This window comes from Culex pipiens, chromosome 1, assembly GCF_016801865.2.
Source record: "Culex pipiens pallens isolate TS chromosome 1, TS_CPP_V2, whole genome shotgun sequence".
In the NCBI taxonomy this organism is placed as follows: Eukaryota; Metazoa; Arthropoda; class Insecta; order Diptera; family Culicidae; genus Culex; species Culex pipiens.
The window spans coordinates 134463041-134483595 of NC_068937.1; the positions used below are offsets into that span (position 1 = coordinate 134463041).

A 20555-nucleotide genomic window follows, 5' to 3' on the forward strand; every position below is an offset into this window, starting at 1 on the left:
ATAAAGATATAAAAACATTAGACCAGAATTTCACTCCCCCACAACAACAAGACGAGAGATCAGATGCGGTGTGTCTAAGGTAATAAAACCTGCCTGATGATAAAGTTCGGCTCCCCCCTTGAAATCCCAACACAGGAGAAGCCACAAAATGCTAGGACCATCCAATCCCTCCGTCGGTGAAATTTCCATCGCAGCAGGCTCTGAATAAAACATGAGATGTAGGACCAGCCAGCCTCTACATTAAAGCAGGCAGGGGGAAGGATATCCGGAAAGTGCGAGATGAATGAAGTTATTAGCTTTAATGGAATGCAGGGAATTTGGTGTGCCACCAGAGAATGAACCGGGCGTAATTAGGTGTCGGATCTGGGCAAAGATAGTGCACATTGTTTGGAGGTTATGATTGTGAGAAATGTTTGAAATATTTGAACTTTCGAACTGATTGGATGAAATATTTTCCAACAAACAATGCTATTTAATTGAGCAAATAACAACTTGAATACAAACAAAAATACTTCCGACAAAGAATCTACACATTTAAAGGGGAACCGAAGCCAGTGACCCACGATCACTCTTGCACGGTGACGTCGATCCAGATCAGGAAAAGATCGCAACTTTTTCGCGCGCCATCGGCGGTCAATAACCGAAGCAAATGGCGACTTAAGCTTGGCCCAGCCAACCGCTCTTGACCCCTCTCGGCTAGAGATACCGAAACAAAAAGTGGTCCAAAGGAGGTTGCACCGCTTTTTATTGATTTGTTTTCCTTCCATTACCCGGTATGATACGGGCCGCCACGCGGAAGATCCCATTTTGCTGGATCACCCCGACCAGCAAAGATCGAGCGATATAAAGGGGTTTTGGCCACCACTGGCGTACGTACTGATTCCGAAGCCGCCCAATGACAGATCCATTAGTTTTAACGGCTTCGGTGCGGCTAATGCAAGTCGTCAATTATCGAATCATCGCTGCTCCAGCTCCAGCAATTATCACATTACCGAAATATTCCACTCGTAAAGCTGTGGCTCCGCCATGCGGTAAACACGCGAACCAAACGCCTTACGCACAGAGCGTATAATTTGCTATGATTGAAATGTATGTTAATAATCTCTAACAATTGTTTTATCTGTCGAGATCTGTTTTGATGCGTTGTCTCTTTCTCTCTTTCTTTGTTCAAGTCTCTGGCAAGCTTCTTCTGCTTCTTCTTGATCCATCAATCACCTAGTTCCCTTCAAACCTCAACGAGGATGATCCATCAAGACCGTCACCAGCTTCTGTTCTTCCCTTACCCCTAACACTTCCCAATATTTCTTTTAGTTTAAGCCGGTTTGTGTAGCCACTAGCAAGAGAAATTCCCAAAAATTGCCAAAAGTTACCCAGAGGCACCCTTGACGAGCACAGAAACAATTGCGAAAACAGCATTTCAATCATACGAATCTATACGATCTGTAAAGCTTCAACCTAAAATCATGCAAGCGCCTACTTCGACCTAAGAAAACTCGCATATGGCGCCATTTCCCTCAAAGAATATCCCACTGTCCCACATTCCAACTTATTCATTCTAACAAATAACTCACCTCTCATCACTTCCAACCAAACTGACTAAAGTCCTATTGTTTCTGTGTTCTCAAGGTTGCCATCTTGGACGCTTGCGCTAGGGACCATACACAAAGAGAGAGAGAGAGACCCGACAGATCAAACCAGGAGACAGAAAAAGGGCCCCCACAAGCCTACTATGATGCCCCAGTTAGAAACCAGCAGCTAAGCAGCCGAAACAAGTAAAGTAAGAGAACTAGTCAAAGTTCGAAGAAAGACGAGAGAACCAACAAACCAAGATGGCGCCACTACCGGTGATAAACCTCGAGCCGAGCGAGGTGAAGGAGATATTCTGGACCAAGGTGAAAGAGCCCGGATCGCAGCGTCGGCTGATCCTCGTGATCGTGTCCATTGCGCTACTGCTGGATAACATGCTGTACATGGTGATCGTGCCAATCATTCCCGATTACCTGCGGTACATCGGCACGTGGGGTCCCGAGGAGCCGGTAAACGCAAGCGCCCCAACGACAGTGTGGACTCCCCATGCACACGCCCACCACGGTCAGGATACGGCCACCGGAGTACTGTTTGCGTCGAAGGCGATCGTCCAGCTGATGGTGAACCCGTTCTCCGGTGCGTTGATCGATCGCATCGGGTACGATCTGCCGATGATGGTCGGGCTGATCATCATGTTCCTGTCGACGATGGTGTTTGCCTGTGGCCGTAGCTACAGCATGCTGTTCTTCGCGCGATCGTTGCAGGGCGTTGGATCGGCGTTCGCCGATACATCGGGCTTGGCTATGATCGCCGATCGGTTCACCGAAGAAAATGAGCGATCGAAGGCACTTGGAATCGCGCTGGCATTCATCAGCTTCGGATGTCTGGTCGCGCCTCCGTTTGGTGGTGCCCTGTACCAGTTCGCCGGCAAGGAAGTTCCGTTCATTATCCTTGCTTTGGTGTCGCTGCTAGACGGATTCATGCTACTGCTGGTGATGAAGCCGATCAAGGAAATCATGGCCGATAGACAAGAACTTCCCCAGGAAACTGTTCCGATCTGGAGGCTGCTGATCGATCCGTACATTGCGGTGTGCGCTGGAGCGTTGACCATGTCCAACGTAGCACTGGCATTCCTCGAACCAACCATCTCACTGTGGATGGAAGACAACCTCACGGCCGAAAACTGGAAGATCGGAATGGTCTGGCTGCCAGCGTTCTTCCCGCACGTGCTAGGTGTGGTCATCACAGTCAAGCTGGCTCGCATATATCCGGAGAAGCAATGGCTGATGGCTGCCGGTGGTCTTGCCCTGGAAGGTCTCTGCTGCTTTATAATCCCCTTCAGCAGCACGTACATCGTACTGATGATCCCGATCTGTGGCATCTGCTTCGGAATCGCCCTCATCGATACAGCACTACTGCCCACGCTCGGCTACCTGGTGGACGTCCGGTACGTGTCCGTGTACGGCAGTATTTACGCCATTGCGGACATTTCATACTCGATAGCGTACGCCGTCGGACCAATCATCGCCGGTGGAGTCGTGGAAGCGATCGGATTCACCGCCCTCAACTTTATGATTGCCTTCGCTAACCTGTTCTACGCGCCGGTACTGTTTTATCTCCGCAACATCTACGACTTTAAACACTTTGAGAACGAAGCCAACATCCTGATGGGTGAACCACCGACCAAAGAGTACCAGACGTACACGATGCAGGACCAGCAAGCCGTCGGCACCGAATACAAGAACCACCTGGAGTACGGCCGACCCCAGGACGACCAAGGCTACCAACAGCACCAACAACAGGAGACCAACATCGATCAGGGCTACTCGCAGAACGGAAGCTACGAGCAGGGCTACCAACAGCAGGGCGGCTACCAAAACTACCAACCCGGCTACCAGGAACAGGGTGGAGCCTACCAGCAGCAGCAACAACAACAATCGTCGAGACATCTTCCATCGCAACCGGTGGCCAATCCGTTCCGGCAGCAGCAGGAGCAACAGCAACAACAACCGCAAGCTCCGTCGCAACCCCGGATCTCGAATCCGTTTAGGCAAGGTTTTTAAATTCGTGGTTATCGGTAAAGTGTTTTCGTTAACAGTTTTCAAACTTTATTGTTCCGTTGTTTTTTGTTGCGTCTAACACGAAGTATTACTTATATAGATTAAACTAGTTCTGCGCAGGTAGACTACTGAGGAATGATCGCGAAACGAATGGTTTGTGGGTGCAGTTCAAAACTGCTGAAAGATCGTTGAGGTTAGAATCCGTAAATTGTTGCTAAATGTTGAAAATTCAGTTTTCTGTACAAGCTTCTGCTGCTCTAGAGTTATGGACACCGACGGGTGGTAGCCAAGGTTCGCGGAAGCTCGTCAAAGGCGTATAAAAGAGGTATAGACGAAACTATTTAAAAACCAGAGTATATATCAAGCATACATCATGCTAAAACACACAGACACACCTAGCATCGTAAGGGCTTAGTCGATAAGAAGTCACTCCGGCGGGTTCCGGCTCGGTGCGATCTGCACCGGTATCGTTGACATATCAAATCAAGTTCAAGCCACTTTGGGTGCAGGGAAGCCGACGCCGGGACGGTTTTCGGGTGTGACGTTTCAGTTGTTTTGAACGCTTCGGTTTTGGATGGTCCCACGGGGCCCACCAAGTATTTTCTAACATAAGACACAACCAAGGTAACGATACATATCAGAGCTTCGGCTCGCCTGAATTTACCAAAGTGATATTATATAAATATTAAATACTTTTAGCGCGTAGGTTACACAAACTTGAAAGATAAATAGTAACTGTACATTGGAAGGATAGTATTTGCCCACCACCGGAAGCACTCTATTTATCGGAGACTTCCGGAAGGGTGCAAGCGACTTACGGTCAATATCTAGCTAAGCATACAATTCTACGTAGGTTATAAGTCAATGATTATGTTGAAAGGCATTTGGAAGTTTAGACACTTGGGAAATGTTGCTTGCCAATGAAGTTTCAGTAGAGTTTCATGTTGAGATTACTTTACCTCGATGTTGATTGACCTTGGCTCTGCCATATCTCAAATCAGTTCAATGTTAATGAACATAAAGGTAACGCGAATCCTGACTCATAAGCTGTCAAACATCAAGATAAACCACTTCAAGGTGTATAAACTTCCAAAACTTGTGAATTCATCTTACTCCTGTGTACATTAATGCTTTCTTCGGTTCCCAACAGAAAATGGTGTGAAGCAAACAAAGAAAACAATGAAAAACGATCTCTAATGATATCAATTAAAATAGTTAAACGCAACGGCAAGTGGTGGGCGGTGCCCCTTCTGTATGTGTGTGCGTTATCAACGCTACAAACACCAGGGCACAACCACACACTCGAATGATTATACATATTCACATTAGAAATATATACAAAAACAAACAGCTAAACAGATGTATTTATTAGAGAAACACAGACAAATGCAACAGCAAATTACAAAATTATCGCAGTCATATCAACTATACACACAGACGGAAATAGCAACACAAAGCAGAGAAAGTATATACAAGGGTTAATAAGTTCAAGACTGGTAAATTTTGCGTTTTCGGAAGAAGAGTGCATAACATCGTATTCAAGGTCAAATTGAGTTGACTTTACAAAGATGTCGCTTAGAGTCGGGGCGACATTCCAAACATAAGTTTACTTACTAGCTTAGTTGATGTGTACATTGTAGACTAATCCAAAACGTCACGTCGATTGTCGTATTTCCTTAGCAAATACATTGTTACCGTTTTGTAAGGGTACGCGTGGTTTATGTAAAAACAAAAAGAGAAAAACTTTAAAAACAATTACCGTTCGCCGTTGACGTTCTGGGACTCACTCTAATCGAAACAATTACTAAACGATAGGTTCGTCGATTTAACGTGGTAAAACGCATTGCAACTCGGTAAAACGGTTGCAGCGTGTAAAAGTATTACCTTTAGTGTAAAGTAGCTGTAAATATTGGTTTTGTTACGTTGGCATTACAACAAAACCACGCAATGTGGTACACGCTTCAAGGTGTAGAAACTGTTTACCTATAATTAATTTAATTGGTCACGTCGCGTCGGTCGAAGGCGTCACAATGCGACGTGCGGTCGATTCGTTACGCAAAACGTCAAAATTCAGAGCAAACGCACAAAAACATAAACATTGGTGACGGTTTTGACCGACAAGCTTAAAACATGGTTAGATAGACATCAGATACTTAAAGATAATTGTACTGATTTGGAGGAGAGACGAATCTAATAAACGAAAGCAATAAAGATGAAATTTTAATCCTAATGGTATGCAACAGGAAACCTAGAACGAACACAGGATGAAATAGCTAACATAAACCAACATTTGAGTTAATCTTTAAACGGAATGAAGGCATTTTGGATAATTTCGCAATAAATCCTAGAAAACGGCACATTCTATAAATCCTCAGTCGTTTAATTTTAATGAGTTTTTTTACCTTACCAGACATTTCCGCTACTAATTATTTGGTTGCGCTTCCTTACAATCTTTACTATGGTTATGGAAGACAACGAAGATATTTCAACAGACGCTATCTAAATTTTCGATGAGTTGACACATCCAATTTTAATATTTTGTGAATGTTCATAGCTTACGAAATGTAAAAAGATATTGTTAAATGTACTGTATCACGACGAAATGGAAAACAAATTAAACAAATTATAACATCACAAAAACTACAAAAAAAATACCACAATTTAATTGTAGTAATCGTAATCCTAGTATATAACAAACCAACACTTGTTAGACCGCAAACCAAATACTGTTTAGAACGTAGATACCTTAACTATCGCATATAACCCATGCCTAAACCCCTGTTAATCACATTAATAGCACCAGAATCCTCTTACTAAACGATATCGCATCTACTGCCCCTTTATCTGTGCTACGTCCACGTTAACATTGTCACATTCACACACATAAAAATAAACAAAAAATACACTCAAACTCATTCCTACGCTGTTCCTTTTCACTCCCCCTGAATCAAATAAGTGTGTATCGATAATCCCCCCCTTCTCGTACTTCTCGTTATACACTGTTATTTCAAACTATCCAATATGACCTTACTCACTCACTCTCACTCTTCATTGAACTAACGGATGGAAAACTTTCCGGACAATTGCTTCACCCTTCACCTTATTTCACCGAAATTAAACAATCGATCAGATCGATCATGTACATACAACAAACAAAAAAACTGTAACTTGAAGATAGAAACAAAACATACGCCGGCACGTGTAATAATATTCGTAGTTTAGACACAAAGCTAAAATACACGCAGCGGTATTAGCCAGACTGGTCGAGCTATCGAATCACGCTAAAGACAAACGTCATCAATAGCATTTAAACAGACTTGTTTTGTTTTGTTTTCAACGTTTATTTTATTCTGTTTTTGACAGTTCTCGTTAGTACTCCAGATTGACTAAATGTCGTTTGAAAAACTATGTGTAAATGACATAAAATTTTACTAGACTTGGGGTTTCTAGGAATTAAAATTCAATCGTTCAAACTTGTAAAATTGTTTAAATTTGTTTAATACTTTGTCGATAAGGTTTTGTTCTTGACGAGTCTCTTATATCATATTATTTGAGTTTCATTTCTTTTTTTTTATTTGATATATTCTAGCATTCGTTTTCAGTTTTTGGTTAACGTTGATGCGATATACATATTAACCATATCATCAAAGTCAAATAAGCAAAACCACTCACGTAGAGTCTCACATAAAGACATATACGAATGATAACCCACCCCCCAGACGACGCTCCCGGAGATTGCAATTATTGTTCCGACTCGGAATCGGATTCAAATCACACTCATTCAAAAACATTATCATCGCCGTATTATATTAAAGGATATACTCTGTTGAAGCAAAAAAAAGAAAGAAAAAAACACAAATAGGAAAATATTATCTATACAAGCAAAACAAATAAATATTACGTTCACACTTTAAGGCGAAAGAAAGAAGAAGAAAACAAGCAAAAAAAAAGTATCAAAAAATATAATCAATAGCTGTTCTTTAAAAACGAATCGATAAAAAATGATGAAAATAAAACAAAACTAAACATAAGCTAAACAAACCAAAGTTATAGTTGTATTGCATGATAACATTACACAAGCAAATAAGTACAGCAAGTATGTAAGTGGAATGCAAGTTAAGTAAAAAAAAACACGTGAACTGCCTTCTCTCTCTTGAGAACGGGCTAGGCTAATGATTGGACAGAAAAAAAAGGAAACAAGCTTGTAAGCAGCTCCATTCGTCAAACAAGAACTGATCGAATGCGAGAATGGGTAAATCTATAGAAATAAAATTTAGTTCAACACAAAAAGCAGCTGTTGTTTGCAATTATTCGCACCGAAATGGAAACAAAAATTACTCAATTTTAAGTTGCTCTTTAAAAAAAACCTCCCCCAATTTGATTGCTGCGTCGCAAAACGTTGGATACCATGGAAACGTCCACCAACCTCCCACACGCGGCATGCTTTGCTGCGTTGTCAGTTTGACATTGCGAAGGAGGTGGGGGATTCAGGTAGGCGCGCTCCTGAGCAAACATAAACATAGAACGCACGACTGCTATGTTTGCCGGAAAATGTGCACTCATCGGCGAGGTGTGTGTGTTTTTTTAATGGAATTGAAACTTATAGTGGGGTTACTTTTTTCAAAATGTCAAAATACATAACATGAACATTTTCGATTTGAAGTTAAATTTGTTTAGCTGTCATAATTGGGCACTCTTCTTTACATTTATACAGTTTTAAATCAAACACAAAACTTTCTGTATCGAAACCTGTTACCCTATATTACATTCCCGAAACATAACGCATCGATGGATATATCAAATTAAGCTGGAAATTGTAGCTCTGGGATACAATTTGATAATACTGTATTCGTCTACTATCGAATTTGTTGGAAGGGGTGTATGTTTGTATAATAAGAATTTATTTTTTGCGTTCTTTTTCGTTAGTTTTTTGACCGAAATTGTTTGTCATGCATCGCAAAAAAAAAACATTCTAGGGGAAATGTTCCCATTTTAAGCCTAATAAGCGGTCGTGTTTGAATGATGCTGGATAATCTGGAGTGTTCCTTGAAATTCACTAAAACCAAGTACACCAACGAGTAGTGCAACTTTTTGTAAACATTTCTGTTTATTTTCACTTTTATTAAAAGTTATGCTATTCCGTTTACAAGCAGTTAAAAAAAATATTTCAAAAATGCATTCTAATCAGTCGAGTGCATTGGGCCACGCCCATTTTTCTATTTTCAGCTTAATTCTTTTTTTCTTCCAACGCTCTTTTGGGTCTGCTTAGAGCTGCCAAAATTGATGAAATTTTAAGCGAACACTCACGAAAAGTAGCATTGATAGAGAAAGTTTCCTGGCAACACCACAAACGCTGCTGGTGGTGTTGGTGGCCACACTTTGTTTTTTATTTGCCTTCGCTTCTCGCTAGGTTTTCTTCAGCCTTCGATTGGAATGGGTGGTCAAAATTGAAACGTCCAAAGACTTAGCGCGTTTGTTTTTTTTATGGCGCTGGATAATTATTTACATTTTTCGGGATTATTGTTTAAGTGAGTGACTAACTAATGTGCAAAAGAACATGTTGCCGGTAGTTGGAAGCAATTTTATATCTTAAGCGTTTTGAAATCGTCAGCGCAAGTGAAAAGATATTGATGGCGACTTTCGTTAAGCAGTCAACCTCTCATCTTGCGTGTGGATGTGTGTGCCACCAAAATGATGAGAAATGGTCTCGCAAAATAGAAATTATGATCAGTGCATTAAATTTGATCTTTTTGGCCAGTAAGTGGCATACATTTGCGTGCTTACTCGAGGCGGTGATATCTATCTAGTATCTTTCAATCGCTTTTAAAAACAGTGGTGAATTCGAAATTGGCGTGGTGAGTTTCCTCCAAGCATTCAAAATTACCGTTAATGATTTCATTCAGGGATTTGAAAAAAAAGATCCAACGTTTGTTTGTGGCCTAACTGTGCACCATCATGAACAATAATACTGCTATCTCTTGACAAGGAATGGTTTCTGTTTTGTTACTGATTAGTGTACGTGCATTAACGACCAGCAACCGCAAGATAACGAAACTTTAGTTATGTAAATTCTCCTCTCGTCAGTTTGTGGTTGAATTTCAGAGCGGCTGGAATCATGTCATTCGAGTACATTGAGATTGACGATCCCACCTTTTTGGCTACCAATAAGGAACGTGCAGAGGAGGATTACCTTTTAGTAAGGGCTAAAACTGCCAGCGATGTCCCCATTGAGAAGTGGGACCCTCCAGCGTACTGTTTTACGACAAGGTGAAATTCATGGGTTTTTTGAAGTGATTATTTTTTAAATTTTTTAAAATTCCCAGATTTTCTCGATACGAGGAAGAACTGCTGAACATGAAAGTGAAGTCTGATGATATCTGGGTCGCTTCGTATCCTAAAAGTGGCACCACGTGGAGTCAAGAGATGGTCTGGCTCATATGTAATGATCTAGATTTTGATCGGGCCAAGTCGGAATCGCTGAGGACTCGATTTCCTTTCCTGGAGTAAGGCTCAAGTTAGTTTGAGAATCAACATAAAATGACGACGATTTACTTTCAGCGTTAGCTTGATTCACGATCTACCAAATGATGAATCATCTTTCGAAAGAGTTCGAAACATGCCGTCACCACGATTCATCAAAACGCATCTGCCAGTTTCGATGCTGCCAAGTCAATACTGGAAGGTTCGTCCAAAAACGGTCTACATTAGCAGGAATGTTAAATCCGTTGCAGTGTCGTACTACCATCATTCGAAAAACTACTTTTATCGTGGAACGAAGGAGGAGTTCATAAGATCCTTCATGCAAGATTTGGAGTTCTATTCGCCGATTCATAGTCACGTGATCGGGTATCATTCACTTGAAAATTGCAGCAATATTTTGTACTTGAGCTACGAAGAAATGAAGAGAAATTTGAGAGGTACCATCGTGAAGGTTTGCGAATTTTTCGGAAGATCTTACAGTGACGAGCAGATCGACCAGTTGTGTGAACACCTTTCGTTCGATTCCATGCGGGTCAACAAGGCCTGCAACTACGAGGACAAGGACGACCAAGATGATGGTGCACCAAGCGGTGAAAAGGCTCCAGACGATCGATTTATACGGCGAGGTCAGCTTGATGGATGGAGGGATGAGCTTTCGCCGGAGTTGATCGAAGAACTTGACAAGTGGACTCGCCGAGTTGTTCAAGATGAAGAGCACTTGAAGTTGTTTCTGTAGATAAAGCACGTTGAAATGCATATTTAATTTGGACTGAATAAAACAGTAAATTTTCCATTCTCGCTGTAACATCAAACGAATGTTCATTTTGTAGAATGCCTTACGGGCATTTGCTCAGAACAAACGCAAAATTAGCTAATTACCATATTCCGGCTTTCATTTCACCATCACATCACACTACCGCCACCATGCGGACAGTTGTTGAACTGCCATCTGTCAGAAACTGTTCTAGCACCTGAATTGCTTCCTTTTAAAATATAATTTGGATGGATTGGATGTTCTTCGTGTCATGCATTATTCCAACCAGGTAAATTAGAGTTTGATTAGAACGGAAAACTTCCGCACCTTTCGCTGTTTCCCCCGTGCCTATCCCATATCGCCTCTTTTAATTTAAATTAATGCATTTCGCCAGACTTGGATACAACCTTCCCGTAAATCATCGGGGCCCGAAAATATAGGGTTAGGCCACGTGCCACGGCACCGGCGGAACAACAACAACGAGCCGGGCAGATCCTAAAATTGCCGGCACGTGGCCTGATTTGCACACAATGGGACACGTGACCTATGAGAAGAAGAAGACGACGACGATGATGAGGTCGTTTCGAATGTAAATAAGTTAATGAGCATTAGAGAGAGAGAGAAAGGAGTGCCGAACCGGAATCGGATTCGATCCGGATGCTTGTAACTGATTAGTTCCGCTGGTTTGCTGGTCTTTGTCCGGGAAGATCGTTATCGCGTCGAGAGAAGTCAAGAGGATTTGGGCGATTTTATTGCCGTTTTTGGGGTTATGTTTTATTGTTTAGGTATTATTAGTGAAAATCTAAATTTGGAGAGGGTTTCATAATCGTGACCCATGTATCTTTGTGGAATTTTGCTTTTTATGTGAAAAAGACAAAAAATCGGACTTGAGCTAAATTGAGCTATAACCAACAGAGGGCTCTGCTTTTATCGAGGTTTTTAAGCGAAGATGGCGTTCGAATGGTGAACACCCGAAATGTCAAAATCACGCAGTGGTACACGTAATTTAACTAAAAGTATGGGTTAATTTTTTACACAGCTTTTTTTCAACAATCGATTGTTGATTTTGTTAACCTGAAATTGCTGACCACCAGTAATTAAAATTAACTAAAGAAATAGTTGGAATTGCCATTTTTGTTGGTTAAATGGCCGAAAATAATTCTAGCAGTCGACTGCTAGAATATTTTTTTCAGAAAATTAACTAAAAATTTCTTGTTTTCAGCTGAAATATTGTGGAATATTCTGCTTAAAACTGGCTGGGAAATATTTTTCAACATTTTTTTGTCGTTGTATCAACCGAAATATTTTTGAATGCAGCAAATTATTAGTGGTTTATAACAAAAAATTTCTTAATTAGACATAATTGGAGCCTAACATTTCAAAAGGGCACAAAACTTTTGTAAACAATAGTGTATCCCTTTCACTCTAATGACAGTTTGCATAAGGTGTGAGAGGGATACACTCTTGTTTACAAATGTTTTGTGCCCTAATGAAATGGAAAGCACGAATTTATGTAAGTGTCCATATATATTTTCTTTAATTATCTAACGATACAGGCTGCGTCGAATTTCTAGCTATATTTTAACTAATGTCTTACTTGAATACAGAAAAATATGTGTACATGTAGTCAATAACTAGCAGTTTTTAGCAATATTTTTATTGAATTTGCAGTAAATTTTGTAATAATGCCTCACAAATTAATGCTGAGTGTTTTTATGTTCGCATTTATTCTGCCTAAAATTTTAACGGTTTGTACTAATTTGTTTTTTTTTTGCATGAAGTTGTTAAATTACTGATAAAAAGCATCAAAACAAACCTTATTTTAACTGTTGTTATAAAACATGTAAAGTTTGATTTATATTTTAAAACATTACGTTGCATTAAACTAAAAATAATAAAAAAAAGCATGTTACACATTTTGTTAAACATATTTAAAAAAGATGTTTAATTTACCATGAATTCCTGAAAAATAGAAATCGAGAAAAAATTTCACCAAGTATAAAGCTTATATTTTTACTATGTTGTATAAAATTAAGTGTTGTATCCACTTACCATCACTGTAAAATCATCCGATAAGTCCTCATCATCTACAACGATCTCAGGTAGAGTTATTTTTCTTGTGGTGGGACACAGAATTTTCACCAAAGTGAACCTTTTGCTGTAAATAGACATGTGAAATGTATTAGTAATTTAATACAAAATTATTTATTTCGGCTATAAAATGAAAAAAGGAACGTAAATAAATGTAATTATATTGTGGAAAGAAGAAATATCAATAATGCTACTTACCAAGGTTGCATTAATTTAACAATTACTTTTGGCAACAAGCTTTCATTGCATTTGATTCAATTTATTCAACGTACTCCGATTCCTGAAAAAAAATATGAGTTCAACTTACCAGTTTATTGAGCAGTCGTAATGCAACAAAACTTTCAAGATAATAATTATCTTCTTTTATATATTTTTTTTTATATTTTACTTCATCTCTATTTTTTATGTTGTCATGTGTACGCATTTCTATGTATTTTATAATTGATGATTCTGAAAAAAATAATGGTTCATTAAGATTTTATCCGTCGTAAGCACGAAGCTTTTTAATGATTCAGTTTTCTAATGAAAATCACATTAGATAAATTATTGTGCAAAAATAAACCCATACTTACTTGGATTAACCAACATTTTGTTAAATTTGCCCGGGCTGCTCTATCCGTGAAGAGTCGGCCCGCATTTCCCTTCTATTGCCCTCTCGTTCCATCAAACATTCTTATAACGTGTTCAACTCACTCGCATTAGAGGTCCTCATGGCGAAGGTCGTCCTCTTGCTCTTCATAGTTTATCACCTGCAAAGAAATCATCAACAAACCTACTCACCAATTCCACCTCCCCAGTTGCAACACTTTGATTTGCCACTTCAACATTAGCTAAATAGTGTAATTTTCACCTTTCACATCCTCTCACTTCACAATTAACAACACAAACTCAACAAATCGACCGCTCTCGTTCGAATCCTGACTTCAAATGACAGACGTAAACAAACCCAAGTTCATCTTCTAAATATTCAACTGAATGTAAATTATATTCAACCAACAAAATTTTTGATTTTCCTAAAACCAAAGCTAACAGTCGAGCACGTTCATTCGAGTTCGGGAAATCTGTTAGCTTTTTGCCTTTAGCATTTTCAACAAACAGGTTATTAAATTAATACTAAATTTTGGTTAATTTAACAGAAAATTGGCAGTGACAAGTACGTTTTTGTTAAAATTTACGAAAGTAAAATCAACAATTTTAATTGTTAAAATTTCTGGGCACGGTTTCTCCGTGTACCAACATTACGGAACAAGTGTGCCATGGCATGACAGCCACATTTTTTTCTATTGTTGGTGCTACTGCGCGATTTTGACATTTCGGGCGTTCACCATTCGAACGCCATCTTCGCTTAAAAACCTGGATAATATGGTATCTTTGCCTTAGGGCAAACGGAATACTTTTTAGGTATTGCATTTTTCCACACAGAATTTAATCAGTTCTTGTTCAGCAAAATATCACCTGTCCAATTTCAACCGTCAGAACCATTCCATCGCAACGTGACGACCAACCACACTCGGCTTGTACGTGATTCCACCAAGATTGCAAGGCTCAACTCTTCGCCAGGAGTTTGTGGCCAAAATTGGGTCATCATCTTGTGGCAATGTCACATCCCTTCCTTCTCTATGCCTAAGGTGGTTGAAGACAACCCCTCGGCGGAGCTCTTCCTCCAAGACTTTCATTTTCCAGTCCAACGTGACGAAGATTGCGTCGGCAAATACGGACAGACCATCATAAATCTCGTTTTCTGTGAGGAGGAGTTGATCCAACCGGTTGATAAAGCACATCCACACTAGAGCGACAAGCCCCGGGAGCAAGTGTAATCTCATTTTATTGCCCTCTATCGGTGACAGTGGAAGTGTAATGTGATGAATTAACGTGAAATGTGCGCCGAGGGGTTGGTTTTAGCCTGGGTGATGAATAGAGAGAATGCGTAACGCGAAAAACTTTTTTGTATGGAGCGTGGACAATCGCCATACCCCCCTAAAGTATCTACGTGGTTTATGGATGGTCCCTATCCAACAAACAAAGAAGATTTTCACTAAACCAACAGGTTTTCAAATAAAATCAAACAATGAAGACAGCTTCTGGATGGATACAACCGCATCGACTCCATGAACAACTTCCATTAATTATTATAAAAAAAATGACGATCTCGCCTTCAACCTTCAAACCACACATTTCTCATTCTTGCAAAAAAACAATAAAGAAACAATTTTTTAAGGATCGATAACAATACTCTCTACTTTTGGCGAACAGTAAATTGGTTCCACTTTGACAGTTCAAAATTGAGGCCGTTTTGCGAACCACTATTCAGCACCCAGATTTTGGCGTAGGACTACAAGTATTTTAACATTTTATGCGCACATTTTTTTTATATTTGATGAAATATGTATTTTGCTTTTGAAAATATAATTTTAAGATTTCTAAACGCCCTAATTCGAAGACAACCTGTTCTTCTCGACAAGTACTAGAACATCCAATTTTCTTTCATTTTCCACCTTTAAATGAAAAAATAAATCCCGCTGAGAGCTCTCTCCCCAGTTCTTGAACGGAAAACGGGAAAGAACATCACCGCCGACCGACCGACATCAGCTAAGTCCACTTAAGCCGAGGGGCTTACCAACGCTTCCAGATCGACCTTTTGCTGTACACACGGCGAAGCAAACCGGGGGGTGTGTTTGTACTTTGGTTTGCGGTGAGGGGTGGATTCTTTTGTTTCCAGTAAGTGGCGTATCCTTTGGAGCGTGTTTTTCCCCTACACCATGGCAGCGGTTTCAAAGGATGTGATGACTAAGTGACGAGGGGAACGACGACGTCGGGAATTTAAAATCGATTTAAAAGTTTGTCCCGGTAATCAGCGAGGCTTAAGGACACACACATCGTGGCCGTGGTTCGGAAATCGACCGAGATTCATCGAGATAAGCGAGGAATTTGAAGCATTTAAAGTTTTGAACAAATTTAGGAACCGTTTACAGAGTGAATTGAACTGCACTCGAACTAACGAATCAGCTGTCAAAAGTACGAAACCACGTGCTCTGAAATCGTCCAAAAATGCAGTTGAAATGTCATCATCCATTTGAAAACTGATTTTTACGTTTGATTGTTTTTTAAAATTCAAATATGTTCGAACTAGCAAACATCCCAATTAGCGAATCCACTCTGTAAAGCTTTTTTTTTTTGTTATTTGTAAACAACTTAAGGCAGTAGTAATCTGGTTAAGGTGCCACTTTGTTTTGAAAATTGATTTTTTTCTTCTTAAAGGTCGCTAAAATATTATTTAGCTTATTCGAACCCATGTTTTCAGTTTCTTCGGTTACATCCCAAAAAAAAATATTGAAATCAAGCTAAAGTTAATTAAAAATGTTTTATTTCAAATCAAATTTCTCAAAACCTTCTAAAAATATCTGAAAACCACCAAACTCCACTGCGAGGCCCGTTTTAAGCAGGGGATCTCGCAGTAAACTCAATTTACCGTCGGGAACACGTTACGGGATGGTGCTCAACCACGCCGCCACGTAATGCCATCAAAAACATTAGTCCGGATATTACTCGCACATGTGGAGGCAGGGACCGAGGAAAAGTTGGTAATTTGAGTCTATCCCCTGGAACGGGCACACGGAGCGTGGGGAGGAATCCACTTAAACCAAAACTTCAACCTTCCGCCCTGGAACCGTAATTTAGCTCCCCTCCCGGTGGTGGCAACAGGAGTCAGGAGTCCGGGTCGGAAGTGAAAATCAATGAAGAGCACTCTCGAATCAAGTGTCTTTTTTCAGCCAAGTCTCCTACAATGGATGAAGATGAGAAGGAGTGAAGTGCTTGCGTTTCCACTTAAGTTGTTTCTTCTTCTTCTTTTTTGTGTTTGTGGCGCCAAAGTTTGTCTTGACACTATGATGCCCTTAAGGGGGCACAAGAGAGTGAAGAAAGAGTTTAAAGTTTGAGTAATCCTCGATTTTTACAAAATAATTCACTTTGAAGCTATCAAATTTTAATGGAATTCCATGGACAAACGAAACTTCGAAACGTTGGCTTTAGTAGTGTGTGCGAGCGCTGAGTAAAAAGTGACAAATTGACTATTTTTACATTATTTTTGTCGATTTAACGAAGTGCAACAAATGTCAAACTATCGAGGTTTAAGTGTAAAACATCAAATTCACAAATAAATACTCAAAATTCAACGATTTTCCCCCAAACATTTCACCTTATGTTCCGTCCCCTCACCTGGCAATCAACCTAATTACGCAATAGGGGTGACACGGCACCACTAATTGGGTTCGGTGTGTATAATTAATAGCATTAAAAGTTGGGCCATGCGTCGATACGTAATCGAATTTGGACGCCGCCGGTAATCTAACGCAGTTCATGGCTTTGGTGGTGTGTCAAAATAACACACGTTGACGTATCAAAACTGATGTTTTTTAGGTTAGGTGTAATCAATCAAATTTTGATCAGAAAAACAACCAAAAAATTCGATTTATTCTTCAAAATAAGAAACATTACTTAACCGAAATCGAATCTCATGGAAGCCTTCCAAATTGTTACAGTTTCAAAAGAAATTCGTAAAATTTTCACCACCCCCTACATAATCCAACACAACTTCACCTTAACAGTTTAAGGGGAAATTACAAAACTCATCTGCTCCGTTGCGTCGTCTTAGGGCATCTCCACCGGCTTCGCGAACAATATCTTAATTAACTGTAATAGAATGTTGTACTATTTATTTCTTTTCTTCCTTTTTTCGTGCCACCACCTTTCCACAAAAGTTGGAATTAGTCTGGGTGTTCTGTTCTTGCTGAAGATGCTCCGACACAAGAGAGTAAGGTAATGCAATCAGCAAACGGAACGGAACGATCTGCGAAGCACCGCGATTTGCACCCATCTTCAGGGAAGTTTTAGGTTCGGTTGGGTAAAATGGGCGTTTTTTTATTTTCCTGGAAATTAAAAATTCACTGGAATTGTCAATATTTCCAGAACATTTTTAAACTTTTAAATCAATATAGGAGAAAAGCAACTCGCGACAAAATTTTGAGGCTAGGAATTTTGACAGGTATGATTTTCATAAAGTATTCGCCTCCTTTTCTTTCCCACAGAAAACTGGGGACAATGTAACTGTCAAACTAGGCCAAAATGTTAAAGTCACTCACAAAATCCAGAGTTTTTTTTTTAAAGGACCAATAAACTATTGTCTTTCATATGTTTATAGGACCTAATCAAAAAAAACTCTAGAAATGAACTTTGAGTGATTTTATTTCATTTCTGACGCCTCAAAATTGTTTCGCGAGTTGCTTTTCTGCTCTGTTCCCCGAAAAAAAAAAAAAAAAAAAACGAAACTATTGGCACTACGCCCCCCGGGGCATGGCCTTCCTCTAACGTGGGATTTCTGCTCCAGCGCCTCTGACGAGACAGGAGAAACCGGGACCGACGTTTTACTTCACCATCCGATATAGAAGCTCAGTGGATAAGGCGGGAATCGAACCCGCGTCTCATAGCATCATCGGGATCGGCAGCCGAAGCCGCTACCCCTGCGCCACGAGACCCATTTTACCCCAAATCTCAACTCAAACAGCTAAAGGCATTTCGTAAGGGAGGCTCCCAACTCCAGCAAACTTTGGCCAAGATAGAACAAATACTGACGGAGAAAGTTATTTTTGCCGAGCAGGTCCCGAAGGAATCAGACTTTCGCTTGCTTTTGCAACGCAGATGGGCTTGGGGATGAGCCTCAAAGTCATTTCGGTGAACGTGTTGTCTCGAGGGACGAACAATCTTTCACTGGAGTTTACGCCAAAGAAACACCAAAGCATAGACTAATATTCTAGATTAAAAACTCTCATCCATCCCAAAAAAAGTCGGATCATTATCTTGGCTATCCGTTGCCCGTTTCCGGACGTGCGTTTACGGATTGTAGCCAGAAACTACAGTTCCACTAGTAGCAATACCACCAATAACGAGCCGGAAGTGTGGTCGTTTCCGATTTGCAGTTTTCAAGAGTGCCTTTCCCTCGTTATCCTCGACGTAAAAAAGAACTTTTGGACCAAAGAAGAGAAAAACTCCTTAAATCGATGTGCATTTTCTAAGGTAGCTTGCTCGATTGTTGGCTGTTTTATGCTTGTTTAATCAAGTTTAAATTTGTTGCTCAAAACAGGTCACTCTCCCCTACCAGAAGTCTCCATCGAATCCAATGGAGCATTTTATTTCAACCGGAATCGGATCCAACCTTTAGTTCAAAGTGTGTGTTAACTGCCATTGTTGGCCCCCTGGAACAAGTTCATCCTTTGTTGTTCGTTAGCCCAGAACATGGAAGGGGGAGGGTATCCAGCTCAAACCATAGAACAGGGAAATAAATTCAACTACAATCCAGCAAAAAAGGGGGAGATGCGATGAAGACACGACTCCGATGAACGGTGGATCTTCTGGTACAAGCAAAACATATCAGATAACACGGCGAGAGTAGCTCGTCTTTCCAAGGTTTTCCTAGAGAGCCTATATGGAGAGGCGAAATGTCACTCTCAGGGTTCCAATCGAACTGTCAAATCGGGGTTCCAATCGAGCAACAAGATCATGCAAGAACAAGGTTGGAATCAATTTAAAATTATTTTGGCAAAAAAATGAGACTTATAACAATCACAAGTATTGTAAAACTGTCGTTGATAATAATCTGGTAGTTTTTGTTATGTTTGTGCTTGTTCGGTACAAAAAAAGTGCCAGCACCAAAAAAAACTACAAGTTTTTCAACCTTATATTTAAATGACTTTGGGTGTTTGAAATTTCTCCCAGAACATTTCATTTCCCTATGTAGGTCCCTAGGTTTTCCCTCCGTCCCAATTTGCGGAAGAGTTTCGTGTGGGGCTTTGTTGAACTTTCCCGTTGTGTTTACCCTGGCTATAGGTGAACTTTTAAAGTGGAACTGCTGGTGGATCAGCTTACTTCTAATAAAAATTCAAATTAATCTTAAAATGGGTTAAATTCGACAAGCGTGTAGCGTCCCAACGACAAGCAGAAAAATAAGGCATATTTGAATCAACAAAACGTTTTGTTGATTTGAAAATCATTATTTTTGTTGAATCAACGTAAACGTCAAAGCAGCTTTTTCAAAACAACAAAAGACTTTTGTGGAATTGTGAAAATCAAGGTTTGTTTCAACGCAAAATCGGCGTTGATTATATTTAACAAAAAATTTCTTGATTCAAACCTCGTACAGGCTGATTCTACAAAACATTTTTCTGCATGGAGCAAAGGCTGTTTTTGACAGTTCAGTGTAGAGCAGTTTGTGCGATTGTCGGGCGGACATAAAACAAAAAACGAAAAAAATGACAAGTGAAACCAGTGAAACTCATTATTTTATCGTGAAATAAATCTACATCAAAAAGTCATTTCCCGAGTAGAATTTGTTCTTCGTTAAAATTGAGACATTAATTGCATTGCCCTTCTTTTGTGCGATTTGAATACAGGGGGAAAGATCAGACAAATCTACAATCGGCATCCCCCAGGGGAAATATTGTAGACAAAAGTTAGGCAACGGTTAAAAATTTCTGCTTTCTAGCAAAATATATACGATGGACCCTTTCGAAACGTTCGTCCAGAAGCAACCCAACAACGCCCTCGGATACACACGCCGCGGCGGTTGGAAGTAAGGTAAACACAGACGCGCC

General features: G+C 40.1%; 3 protein-coding genes across 3 annotated transcripts in view; all 3 read left to right on the forward strand.

Annotated features, from left to right (window-relative positions):
• Positions 1-7697, forward strand: part of LOC120422542 (vesicular acetylcholine transporter) — a 36233-nt gene extending 28536 nt beyond the window's left edge. The window contains exon 2 of the mRNA XM_039586006.2: positions 1627-7697. Within this exon, the coding sequence (XP_039441940.1) occupies positions 1830-3590 (1761 nt within the window). The 5' untranslated portion in view covers positions 1627-1829 and the 3' untranslated portion in view covers positions 3591-7697. The remainder of the gene's footprint in view (positions 1-1626) is intronic.
• The window catches only part of LOC120422544 (choline O-acetyltransferase), a 57891-nt gene that overhangs the window by 28530 nt on the left and 8806 nt on the right, over positions 1-20555 (forward strand). The gene's annotated exons all lie outside the window — the stretch shown is intronic.
• Positions 9644-10858, forward strand: LOC120422543 (luciferin sulfotransferase-like). Its single transcript, XM_039586007.2, has 3 exons — positions 9644-9854; positions 9911-10090; positions 10146-10858. The coding sequence occupies exons 1-3, from the start codon at positions 9703-9705 to the stop codon at positions 10801-10803; spliced, it is 990 nt and encodes a 329-aa protein (XP_039441941.1). The 5' UTR covers positions 9644-9702; the 3' UTR covers positions 10804-10858.

Excerpts from the sequence above, each read along its gene's own strand:
- LOC120422543 (XM_039586007.2), top strand. The coding sequence starts at position 9,703 with ATGTCATTCGAGTACATTGAGATTGACGATCCCACCTTTTTGGCTACC. Across the intron at positions 9,855-9,910 it reads GCGTACTGTTTTACGACAAG|ATTTTCTCGATACGAGGAAG; the intron begins GTGAAATTCATG and ends TAAAATTCCCAG. Across the intron at positions 10,091-10,145 it reads ACTCGATTTCCTTTCCTGGA|CGTTAGCTTGATTCACGATC; the intron begins GTAAGGCTCAAG and ends ATTTACTTTCAG.